At 43.9% G+C, this 12,552-nt stretch overlaps 1 protein-coding gene across 4 annotated transcripts in view; it reads right to left on the reverse strand.

Annotated features, from left to right (window-relative positions):
• Positions 1-8,040: 8,040 nt before the first annotated feature.
• Positions 8,041-12,552, reverse strand: part of ADAMTS14 (ADAM metallopeptidase with thrombospondin type 1 motif 14) — a 78,502-nt gene continuing 73,990 nt past the window's right edge. For 3 of the 4 annotated variants that reach the window (XM_039348160.1, XM_039348161.1, XM_039348159.1), the window contains 2 exons: positions 11,451-11,561; positions 8,041-8,696 (listed from right to left, as the gene is read on the reverse strand). In XM_039348160.1, the coding sequence (XP_039204094.1) occupies positions 8,086-8,696; positions 11,451-11,561 (722 nt within the window). In that variant the 3' untranslated portion in view covers positions 8,041-8,085. The remainder of the gene's footprint in view (positions 8,697-11,450; positions 11,562-12,552) is intronic. The other variant, XR_005557270.1, reaches the window with a different exon arrangement.

The following is a 12,552-nucleotide window of genomic DNA, read 5'->3' on the forward strand; positions in this document are numbered from 1 at the left end:
ATGGACTTGCAGTCAATTTTCTGATGACAAGTGTCCAACCTTGGCAACTTTAAGACCTGTGGACTTCAACTCCCAGAATTCCTCAGCCAGCAGAATTCCCCTGCCAGCATTGCTGGCTGAGGAATTCTGGAAATTGAAGTCCATAAGTCATAAAGTTCCCAAGGTTGGACACCCCTAATCTAATGTATACTTGATGCACATAATGTACTAAAAGTAGGAAGGTTGGACTTCTCACTTTCCACCTCCAGCAGCATCCAAAACAGCACTATGCCAATGTAAAATAATACTTTCAAAAGAAATAAAGAGTACTCGTAAAACACAAAAGAAACCAAAGTATTTTAAAAATAGAAAAATTGATCCTCCCTACAACCTTCGTGTTCCTATGACATTATTTCAGAAGCAAAGGCAGTCCATTGCATGTTACTATCCTCGCTCCTTTCTATGAAAGCCATCGCTCGTGGTTGTCTAGCCAAATGCTGCTATAGACGAAGTGATGGAATCAGAGATGTTGTCTGAATTAGAGAACAAGCACTTCCTGAGCGGGTTAAGAGTTGGGACAAGCCAAATATGCGCTCACAGATAGCATCCTACAGTAGAGGAACTGATTCTTCCATGAAGATCCAGGCAAGGAGGGCAGGGTCCTATCTGTTCTAGTCCTACTGCATCTGGCATCCTTGACCATATCAATCCACCACCCCTCTGCCCTTCTAAATGTACTACTCATCATCTCCCACTAAAGCAGTGGTTCTCAACCTGTGGGTCGGGACCCCATTTGGGGTTGAACGACCATTTCACGGGGGTCGCCAAACAATGCAGTCCGCCATTTTTTCCCCCTTTTCCTTAGCTGTGCTACTCCCTTTTATTCTATTGGCTTTTGAAAGCCAATAGAATAGACTCTCTTGAATAGAGTCTAATTATATTGGCTTTCAAAAGCCAATAGGAATTGTCCAGACTGTCTCTGCCCTGCTGAGCCCGCCAAAAGTCCCATTCTGCAAACGGTGCTGCACCAGTTGAGTAGTCCTCGACCGGTTGAGTAGTCCTCGACTTATGACCGGTTGGGGGTCGCGGCATTAAAAAGATTGAGAACCACTGCACTAAAGGTTGAGCACAGGGGTGATCTGCCTTTTAAAAAACCAGTTTTCATAATGTGGACCAATTAGATAACCCTTCTGTTTAAAACAAATGGTCATTTGGTCTGATCCAACCAGGTAACATTTGTGTTCATACATTCTCTCTGCTGGTTTCTAATAAAGATTTTAACTTCCCAAAGATTCCCAACTAATCAGATTGGATGCTGTGTTGTGGGTTTAGGAGTCTTACTTAATCCAAATTGTACATGCACATCTCTCCTATTTTTTTTTAAATTAGTTGTCTTCATTTTTCTCCCTTATATGGCCTAAAACTGCCAGGTTTACATTCTACTCAGGCTAAAGCTATTGTCAGAATCCAATTATATTTCATCTTTAATTATCAAATATAGAAACTCCCAATTCTGCCTTCTCTGGATTCTGCCATAAGAGGGAGAGAAGGGGGAGAACAAAGGGGCTTTATGGCCCTCACTTTCTTCAGTACACTTCAAAGAGCTGAATGCTGAATGTGTGTTTATTGTAACCTCAAAGCGTTAGCATACCAAAGAAGGGTATTTGCCTTTCATGTAGTTATCTGAAGTCTCCATCCAGACGGAAGAAAGAAGAAAGGGGGTGGAATTGTGATAATTGAAACTATCACTGGAAGGGGGTTGATTGGGTGGGACTACTGGGGAATCCCTTAAAACCTTGAATGGGAGAGCTTGAACCCCAAGTCCTGTCTAGCATGCCTGTAACCATTTTCTCTTAATAAAGGATTCCTGTTGGAAGAATTATTCCAAGAGTTCTGTCTTCTTAAGATGCAAAGTGGGGTGGGTCCTTACATTAGACAGGATTTGCAAAATTAATCCATCTGGAAGAGAGACCCTTGCCGGGGGATTTTGCAAAAATTTACCATGTCAGACACTGGAGCAAGAGAGGGGGAAAACTCCCTTGCAAGAGAGCCGCTGACCCAGTTGGAACCTTGCCAGATGTTGGGATCCGAGAGGCCAGATTCCTCAGGAGAAGAAGTGGTGGAGACACAGGACCACAAGCCTCGCTGGTCGATGAACGTTGGAAAGGAAAGTGAGTGGAGAAAGGAATCAAGAAAGGTGACCCTGAAACGGGGGACCAAGCAACCAGAATGGAAGCAGGAGATGGAGAAATCCCTGCACGCAAGTGAAGAGGGAGGAAGCTGGGTACCGTACTCAGACTGGATCCTAGAGAAAGCTATTGACCTGATGAAGAGAACTCTCAGCTCCCTAGGAGAGGAGAATACTGAGCCCTACGGCCGCCCAGTTCCTGGAGCCACAAAGGGAGAGACACCGAGGGGGACGTGGAACCTGCAACCCCAGAGACATCTACTGATCCAGGAGCCCCCACCCCCTACCGGACCACAGATGGCAATCTGGACGGAAGACACTACCACCCACAACGGAGGCACCGATCCATTCCAAGACGTCCACCGTTGGAGGTGAAATTCAAAGGGGAGCCAACACGCTTGGGGTTTGTCCTAACCCAAGTACTCAGCTACATGGAGGAATATGGGCAGGACATTCCCAGCGACAAAGCCCGCATCCGGATCGTGCAATCTGCCTTGGATGGACCAGCTGCGGATTGGGTAGTGAACTTGCATGACTCCAATGCCCCAGAACTCAGTAACTTCAACCGTTTCATGTCCTCTTTGAGAAGACGATTTGAAGACCCCCTGGCTGATCGCAAAGCCCGTGAAAGAATAACAACGATGAGGCAAGGCAAACGCCCAGTGGCCGAGTATACACAAGAATTTCGGGCCATTGCCAGCAAACTGAATTGGCCAGAAGACATCCTCCTTGGCCATTTCAAAGACGGACTAAACTATGATCTATATGATGCTTGCCTGCCCCGAGGGGACCCACATCGACTTGAAGAATGGTACGTCTTGGCAGAGGAAGCAGAGATGGCCAGAAGACATCCTCCTTGGCCATTTCAAAGACGGACTAAACTATGATCTATATGATGCTTGCCTGCCCCGAGGGGACCCACATCGACTTGAGGAATGGTACGTCTTGGCAGAGGAAGCAGAGATCGACATATTGAAGAGGCATCGCCGAGGAAAACAATGGAGCCGCCCCCCGCCTGAGCTGACACACCAACCGGTGAAATCATCGGATACAGCCAAGAAGCAAATGGGGTGTTTCAAGTGCGGAAGAGAAGGGCATCGAGCTGTAGAATGCCGCTCAAAGGCCCCCCAGCACAACCCAGACAGATCCCCAATCAACAAACCCAGAGAGTATTCAGCTAAGCCAAAAGAAACAGCCATGAGAATGATGGAAATTGCAGAAACCCCCACCTCTGCTCACCAAGGGGAAAGAACTCCAGCCTACACCACAGGGACGGTGGATGCCTCAGATGACAGCTCGGAGGGCGAACCCCTGGTAAGTGGATGCATCACACCCATCTTCAAAACAGTGACTATATTAATCCCCCCCATGCCCGAAGCTGTGAAGGTGAAAGCCTTAATAGACTCTGGCTGCACCCGCTGCCTCATTAGCCCAACACTAGTGGGGAATCTGGGCATCCCATCCAGGAGACTGGAACAACCAATCTCATTTGGCCAGCTAGATGGATCCATAGCAGGGGGGGTGCCAGCTACCCTAGCCACTCTGCCAATACACCTCTCCCTGGGCAACCATGAAGAGGACTTAACGTTTGTGGTGACCCCAGGTATGGAATGCCCAATGATTCTAGGGATGGAATGGTTGAAAAAATGGAACCCCTGGGTAAATTGGAGGACGACAGAAATCAAATTCCCGAAGGGGGACCCTATGGACTTAAAACCCCAAGGGAGGCTACCAGAATCAAGAATAGAAAAAGCATCCATAGGAGAGGAAAAAAGATTAACAGAAATACCAGAGGAATATAGGGACCTTGCTGAAGTCTTCAGTGAGGAGAGGGCGAATGAGCTTCCCCCCCACCGACCCACAGACTGTACCATTGAATTCAAGCCTGGGGCAAAACTCCCGAAGCCCAGATTATACTCCATGAGCCCAAAGGAGAAGGAGGAAATGGAAAGATTTATAAAAAAAAACCTGGAGAGAGGTTTCATTGAGCCAGCCAAGCCTAAAGTGGCTGCCCCGGTCCTTTTTAGAGAGAAGAAGGATGGCTCTTTACGTTTATGCGTGGATTATAGGGCCCTGAATACAATCAGTGAAAGCAACCTATACCCGCTGCCCCTCATGAAAGACATGCTGTCACACCTATCGAAAGGGAAAATTTTTTCTAAACTAGACCTAAGGGAAGCTTACTATCGCGTGAGAATTAAGGAAGGGGACGAATGGAAGACTGCATTTAACTGCCCCATGGGGTGCTATCAATTCAAAGTCTTGCCATTTGGATTACAAGGGGGCCCTGCAGTCTTTATGCAATTAATCAATGACGTTCTAAGGGAGCACCTGTTTAAGGGGGTCCTTGTTTACTTGGATGACATTCTTATCTTTACTGAAACAAAAGAAGAACACGTCAAACTTGTCAGAGCGGTTTTAAAGAAGCTGCGAGCCGCTCACCTATATGCCAAACTCTCAAAATGCGAATTCCACCAGGAAAGGATAGACTACCTAGGCTATCGCATATCCCCACAGGGCATTGAAATGGACCCGGAGAAGGTCAAAGCAGTACTAGATTGGGCACCACCCCGCACAAGAAAGCAACTACAAAGTTTCCTGGGCTTTGCAAATTTTTACCGCCAATTCATCCCCTCATTTGCACAGATAGCCTTGCCCCTCACTAACTTACTAAAAACGAAGGGAACATCCTCAGTAAAACCTAGCCAGCCACTAACATGGACAATGGAGTGCCAAGCAGCGTTTGAGAGACTAAAGAGACTTTTTTCTGCCGAACCAGTACTAAGGCACCCAGACATGGACAAGCCCTTCATAATACAGGCAGATGCAAGTGATGTGGCAGTGGGGGCTGTGCTATTACAAGAAAATGATGATGCAGTATTGCAACCCTGTGCATATACATCCAAGAAACTCACGGAAACAGAACAGCGCTGGCCCGTATGGGAGAAGGAGGCTTATGGGATACGTTGGGCATTAGTCACGTGGCAACAGTTCCTGGAAGGCAACAAAATCCCCTTCCAGGTGTGGACTAATCACAAAAATTTAGAAGCCCTGAAAACTTCCAGGAAACTCAACCCCAAACAAGCCCGCTGGTCCCAGCATTTTCACCAATTCCAATTTAAGCTCAAACATTTACCAGGAAGAAAGAACTTCCTGGCAGATGCACTATCTCGCATGCCCCAATATAACAGCGCACGAACCACAGACTCTAGACCAATAATGGCAGAGTCACAACTGGCAGCACCAGTAACCACAAGAACCCAAGCCAAAATAAAACCACAACTGGACAGCCAAACTGGGATTGAATTCAGAAAAAGTTTGGAAACAGATGAATGGTTCCAGAAAAACAAACATGTGTGCACAATGAGAGACGGGTTGCCTTGGGTAGGGGAAAAGTTATATATACCAACAACTCAAAGACTAACTTTCATGCACCTTTGCCATGACACAAAATCAGCAGGGCATTTTGGATTTGTAAAAACTTTACACTTAATTAAACGGCAATTTTGGTGGCCATCAATAAAAAAGGACATAGAAAGTTATGTTGCCAGCTGCCCAACCTGTGCATCAGCAAAGAGGTTGCAAGGGAAATCGCCAGGGCTATTACAACCAGTGGCAAGTCCCTCAGCCCCCTGGAGGGAAATAGCCATGGATTTTATAGTGGAATTGCCAGAAAGCAATGGGAATACTGTTATCTGGACAGTCACGGACTTGTTTTCCAAACAGGTGCACTTTATCCATTGCCAAAAGATTCCCACTGCAAAGGCCTTAGCAAGACTTTTCATCCAGCACATTTACAGATTGCACGGGGCACCCCAACGCATCATCTCTGATAGGGGAGTGCAATTTACGTCTGCATTTTGGAAGGAATTTTTATCTCTCTTAGGGACCACTCAGGGACTGACATCTAGCCATCACCCTCAGACAGATGGACAAACGGAATGGTGCCATTCAGTACTTGAGCAATATTTGAGATGCTTTTTAAATTTCCAACAGAGTGATTGGACGGACTTACTTCCTTTTGCAGAAGTTGCCTACAATAATGCAGTCCACTCCAGCACAGGTTACACTCCTTTTCAAATAGCCACCGGTCAAAGTTTCAACCGCATGCCAGAATTAACCCCAAACGAACCAACGATCCCTTCGCTGAAAGAATGGATGGAGAAATTACAAAACACCTGGCCAATAGTCAGAAAAGCACTAGATGAAGCTAGGCAGGCATACAAAACACAAGCCGATAAAAAAAGGGTTGAGCCTACACCATTCATTATAGGAGAGATGGTGTACTTATCTACAAAATACCTAAAGTCCCTACAGCCCTGTAAAAAACTTGGACCAAAATATATAGGCCCTTTTCCAATTAAAAGAATCATAAATCCAGTAACAGTAGAATTAGAATTACCCAAAAATCTCAGGCAAATACACCCAATTTTTCATTGCAGCTTGCTGAAAAGAGAGCATCAGTCACCTCTATGGCCAAAAATCCCCCCCCCACCACCTCCACTCATGGTGAACAAGACTTCGAAATAAAGGAAATCCTTGATTCTAGGAGATATCATGGAGCAACTCAGTACCTAGTTGCTGGAAACACCTCCCTCCCTCACAAAACGGGTGGGTCCATAAACGTCATGTCAGAGCCCCGAAGCTATTGAAGAAGTTTCACACAGAGTATCCTAACAAGCCTGACTAAATTTATACTTGTGTTTTCTTTCAGGTGGATCTCTCTTATTTTTAAGAGGGGCCGGATGTCAGAATCCAATTATATTTCATCTTTAATTAACAAATATAGAAACTCCCAATTCTGCCTTCTCTGGATTCTGCCATAAGAGGGAGAGAAGGGGGAGAACAAAGGGGCTTTATGGCCCTCACTTCCTTCAGGACACTTCAAAGAGCTGAATGCTGAATGTGTGTTTATTGTAACCTCAAAGCGTTAGCATACCAAAGAAGGGTATTTGCCTTTCATGTAGTTATCTGAAGTCTCCATCCAGACGGAAGAAAGAAGAAAGGGGGTGGAATTGTGATATTTGAAACTATCACTGGAAGGGGGGTTGATTGGGTGGGACTACTGGGGAAACCCTTAAAACCTTGAATGGAAGAGCTTGAACCCCAAGTCCTGTCTAGCATGCCTGCAACCATTTTCTCTTAATAAAGGATTCCTGTTGGAAGAATTATTCCAAGAGTTCTGTCTTCTTAAGATGCAAAGTGGGGTGGGTCCTTACAGCTATGTAATAAAAAGCCCATTTCAGAATGACAGGAATAGCAGCAGAAATGGGCAGAAACCAAGGAGGAAGAAAACAAGATCCCTGGGTTTGGGTGTTTTGTTTTTGTTCCCTTATTACTTAAAAAAAAAAATCTTGTTAGCACCTTTAAAGAAAAAAGTTGCTTACTGAATATAATGCTCTTAAATAATCTAGAGCACAGGTGTCAAACTCGCCACATAGTGTGACGTGTCCCGACGTATCGTGACTTTTTCCCCATTGCCAGAACAGGGGTGGGCACGGCCTCTGCATGATGCAACCGGGCCGCGGACCGGAGTTTGACACCCCTGATCTAGAGGCAGTGAGAGTTAAATCACTCTTGGCTTCTCGTTGTAAGAAAAATGGCAGCTGTAACTGTACCCTTTTGCTTCTGGCTTTCTTTGGCTTTTTAGGCCTTTAGAAAAGTGCTACAAAAGAGCAAAAATGTTGTTGCTATTATAAATGAATGGGCAATTGCTTTGTATCCTTCAACTGAAGGAACTGAGAAACATCTTGATAGCACTCCACAGAATCTGTGGAAAAAGAGAGAGAGAGAGAGAGAGGGAGGGAGGGAGGGAGGGAGGGAGGGAGAGAGAGAAAGAGAGAAAGAAAGAGAGAGAGAGAGGGAGGGAGAGAGAGAGAGGGAGAGAGAGAGAGAGTTCTAGCAAAAAATAGCCATGCTCATGTCAATGTTGAGGAGGAGTTCCTGGGAAAGGCATCTGGCTGTTCTGACATCCCATTGTCTCCTCTCCGTTCTGCTACACCTGAAGAGACATGGGAGGATTTGCTGTCCTCCTGAGATGCCGCTAAAATTTTGTCCAACATCAAAGGGAACCACTGCAGTGTTGAGTTAATCTGGAGGTTCTCAGTGATCCTCCCAGCTCTCAGCTGGCAAAGAGAAGACAGGCTACCTGATCTTCTAACTCTTGTGGTTCTGTTCTCGGGACAATGCCAGGGAGTAGTCATACGGCATAAGCGGTGGGCTGTTAAACTGGTCATCGTGGTGAGCAAGGGGTGAATCTCCTCTGTCACCTTTGAAGTGGTAGCCTTTATCCTTTGCAGATGACTCGCAACCGTGGGATAGAAAGGCAGCAGTGGCAAAGGGCTGGAAAGGACACCTCCCTCCTGTACTTCAGTCTCAGGGGCTGTGCGGTCAACACCAGGAGGCCGAGTGGTGGCAACTTTTTTGCTGCAGGATTCACAGCACAGCTTGTTGTAGCCGGGAATGGAGCAGTATCGAGCCAGGACTTCCATTTGGCAGAATACAGACTTGTCCCCAAGGCAAGACACTTCTGTGACAAGAAAAATCACAAAAAGATTTATTGAAGTGGAGTGGAAATACCCTTTGCTCAGACAGGCAAGCTGCTGCCAAATGCCCAGAGTTGGAAAGGTTAAAAAAAAAAATCCAATGCAGGTAATCCTCGACTTACCACAGTTCATTTAGTGACCATCCAAAGTTACAACACTGAAAAAAGTGTCTTATGACTGTTTTTCATACTTACGACAACTGCAGCATTTCCCATGGCCATGTCATCAAAATCGAGACACTTGGCAACTGACTCATATTTATGACGGTTGCAGTGTCCCAGGGTTATGAAATCACCTTTTGCAACCTTCTGACAAGCAAAGTCAGCAGGGAAGCCAGATTCACTTAACAACCATGTTACTAACTTAACAACTGTGGCAAGAAAGGTCATATAATGGGGCAAAACTCACTTAACAAATGTTTCATTTAGTAACACAAATTTTGGGCTCAATTGTGATCGTAAGCTGAGGACTGCCTGTAACTATCTCAAATATAGCTAATGAATGTTCTGAGTCGTATAATCATGGTCAGAAAAAATGTAAATCTTCATGCCCCAATATTATGCAAATACAATCTCCTGTTATATACAAGTACATCCAAATTAAATCAACTATGTCTACATCATTCTTGCAATAATGAAAGAGAAGCACAGATGCATACACAAATCAATAACAACACTGCTAGAAGTAGGAGTTATTAACAAGAAGAAAGAAAAAGAAAAGAGATGGAATTAGACCAGGGGTAGGCAACCTTGGCTCTTTTATGACTCGTGGACTTCAACTCCCAGAATTCCTGAGCCAGCCATGCTGAGGGGAAAGGGAGAGGTTTCCAAGCTGAGCCATGCTGGCTCAGGAATTCTGGGAGTTGAAGTCCACGAGTCATAAAAGAGCCAAGGTTGCCTACCCCTAAATTAGACAAAAGAGGAGTCACAGATTTTCTAATACTACCTAATAACCTTCAAGGGAAACACATCGAGTAAACTAAACAGGATTATCAGAAATTCAAGATGCCAATGTTATTTGTGTCATGATCTGTGTTACTGATGATTTTCCTCAGGAGTCATAAACGAATGAACATTCTCCCTTTCCCAGTGCCTTTTGCTCTGAAGAAATGGTCAATTCCAACATCAGAATCCTTGCTCCAACAATCTATAGACTATAGAAGTGGGATATGTATTTTCTGTTTCTCATGATAAACAATTTTTAAAATGAAGTTTACAACACAGACTTTGATTTAAATTGATGCTTGTTTAGAAAAAAGAACATCCTTTATTGCTTATGGAAGACAAGGACAAGCACTTCAATGGCATTAAGATTCATTTGTTTGTTCGTTTATTTATTTATTTATAAAATTTATTGGCCACCCATCTTACCATAGGGTAACTCTGGGCTCAGCACTGAAGCCCAACATAAGAGGATGAAGAGATGAACAGAAAAGATGCTGAAGAGTATCTTTATAGGCTCTACATTTTAGTCACTCTTGACTCCATGAACAAGTCAGTATAGTTTTTCTTGGCAACATTTTTTTAAAGAGGTTGCCATTGCCTCCTTCCTAGAGCTGAGGGAAAGAGGCTGGCCAAAATCAACCACCTGGCTCTGTGTCTAATGCAGGACTAGAAGTCACATCTCCTGATTTTTAGCACACCTTTAACTGCTAAACCAACCTGGCTTAAGAAGGCTTAAAAAATATAAATCAGGCAGGCAGAAATACCAATGTAGAAATGTGATTAAACTTTATGCAAAGAAGCAGCTTTTAGAACAGAATAGATAGATCTGGGCTATTTGCAGATATCTAAAGGATACTGGATGGCAGCTGAATTTACTAAAAAGAAAAAAAAACTGAGAAAAAAATGCAAAGAAAAACCATGGTCCTGCATACACTTATCTCAGAATATGCCTCCCTAACTCATCCACTTTACTTCTGAGTAGCTATTAGCCACCCTAATAAGACTGAACAGACAGGAATACAATCTTGGAAAGCTTGTATAAAGTATAAGGAATTATACTAATGAATCGGCATTAATCTCACTGGGACCATACATATTTTTAGTGGAAGCTAATTAAATACTTTCCACATTATGAAAGTATGTACTAAGCTTGGTGTACTATAACATAAGGAACAATTTATTGCCACCAGCAAAGCAAGATCATTCTGTTCTTCTCAAGAATTGCTTCTCTCATTATTTCCATTCAGTGGTTATTCAGATGATAGTTATCTGGACAATAAGAGCAGCATCTTTCTGATTTTATTTTACAAAGATCCATTTTTGGCTATTGGGTTTTTTATTTATTTAATTTACTTAATTCACTTGCACATTTATTAGATAGCTGGCAAAGCAAATTATGTTTGGTGGTTTAGCAAATGATTTTTTTAAAAAAAGTTTATTAGATTTTAGTAAATGTATTCATTCACTTACATAGTGAGATTGAGAGCATCCCATCTTCTCAGTATTCCAGAAAACATTTGGAATAATGCATCTCTAAGAAGGCAGTTTTCCCAAATTCAGTTTGGAGATCAGACACATGACAAGGAAACCCAAATGCATTTTGGGAATAGAGTCTGCTTGTTCTGAGTAAAATCTTCCATTTTAATATTTTACATATACTAAATACAGGGAATTATAGTAAAGCTGTCACAACCTGGATGGCAATTCTAATATTTTCTGAATAAAATTTTCCTATGCCAAAGAGCATAGAGGAGCTAAGAGAAGTTGATTCAGAATATGAAAGTCTGCACTTACTTGATGATACCTTGCTAACAGGATGTTTGACACTCTCCTCTGAAACCCACTGAACCTGCGGAGTCACGTGATTGCTGGTGTTTGCATTTGCTGTGACATTTGGTGGCCTTCCTGAAGGAAAAGAAGTAAAAGAACACATCTGGATCTCAGCTTGAAAGTAGATGGGTCACTAGACCTTTCCCCAGAATAGTCTTCCACTTTTGGCGAGATGGTTTAAGCCAGGGGTCTTCAAACTTGGCCCTTTTATGACTTGCGGACTTCAACTGGCACGATGGCTGAGGAATTCTGGGAGTTGAAGTCCACAAGTTATAAGAGGGCCAAGTTTGAAGACCCCTGATTTAAGCCTTCTGAAGAAAATCCCAAACAGGTATACAGGTAGTCCTTGACTCATGACCATTTGCTTAACAATGGTTCAAAGTTACCACAGCATCAGAAAAAGTGATTTATGACCCAGGGTTACATGATCGCAATTCATGTGCTTGGCAGCTGGTCTGCATTTACAACTGGTTGCAGCATCCTATGGTCACATGATTGCCACGTACAATCTTCCCAGCTGATTTCTGACAAGCAATGTCTGTTGGGGAAACCACATTTGCCTAATGACTGTGATGATTCACTTAATGATCATGGTAAAATGATCATAAAACTGAATCTGGTCATTGATGACTTGCTTAGCAATTGAAAATTCAGCCCCTGTTGTAATAGTGATTCAAGGGATACATGTACTTTGTTCCTTTAAACCAGGGGTCTCCAATTCCCAGGCTGTAGACTGGCTTGCCAGAAACTGGGTCATGCAAGTGAGCAAACTCCATCTGCGCATGCGATAGAATCAGGCAGCACAGAACACCACCCCTCCAGTCCACAGAAAAACTGCCTTCCATGGAACTGGTCCTTGGCACCCCAAAGATTGGTGGGGCGCTACTTTACACAGCTTGTTGTTGTTGTTGTTAATTGCGAAGTCGTGTCCGACCCATCGCGACCCCATGGACAACGTTCCTCCAGGTCTTCCTGTCCTCTACCATCTTCTGGAGTCCATTTAAGTTCACACCTACTGCTTCAGTGACTCCATCCAGCCATCTCATTCTCTGTCGTCCCATTCTTC

This window comes from Crotalus tigris, unplaced genomic scaffold (assembly GCF_016545835.1).
Source record: "Crotalus tigris isolate CLP2741 ecotype Arizona unplaced genomic scaffold, ASM1654583v1 scf7180000018124.1459596, whole genome shotgun sequence".
NCBI lineage: Eukaryota > Metazoa > Chordata > Lepidosauria > Squamata > Viperidae > Crotalus > Crotalus tigris.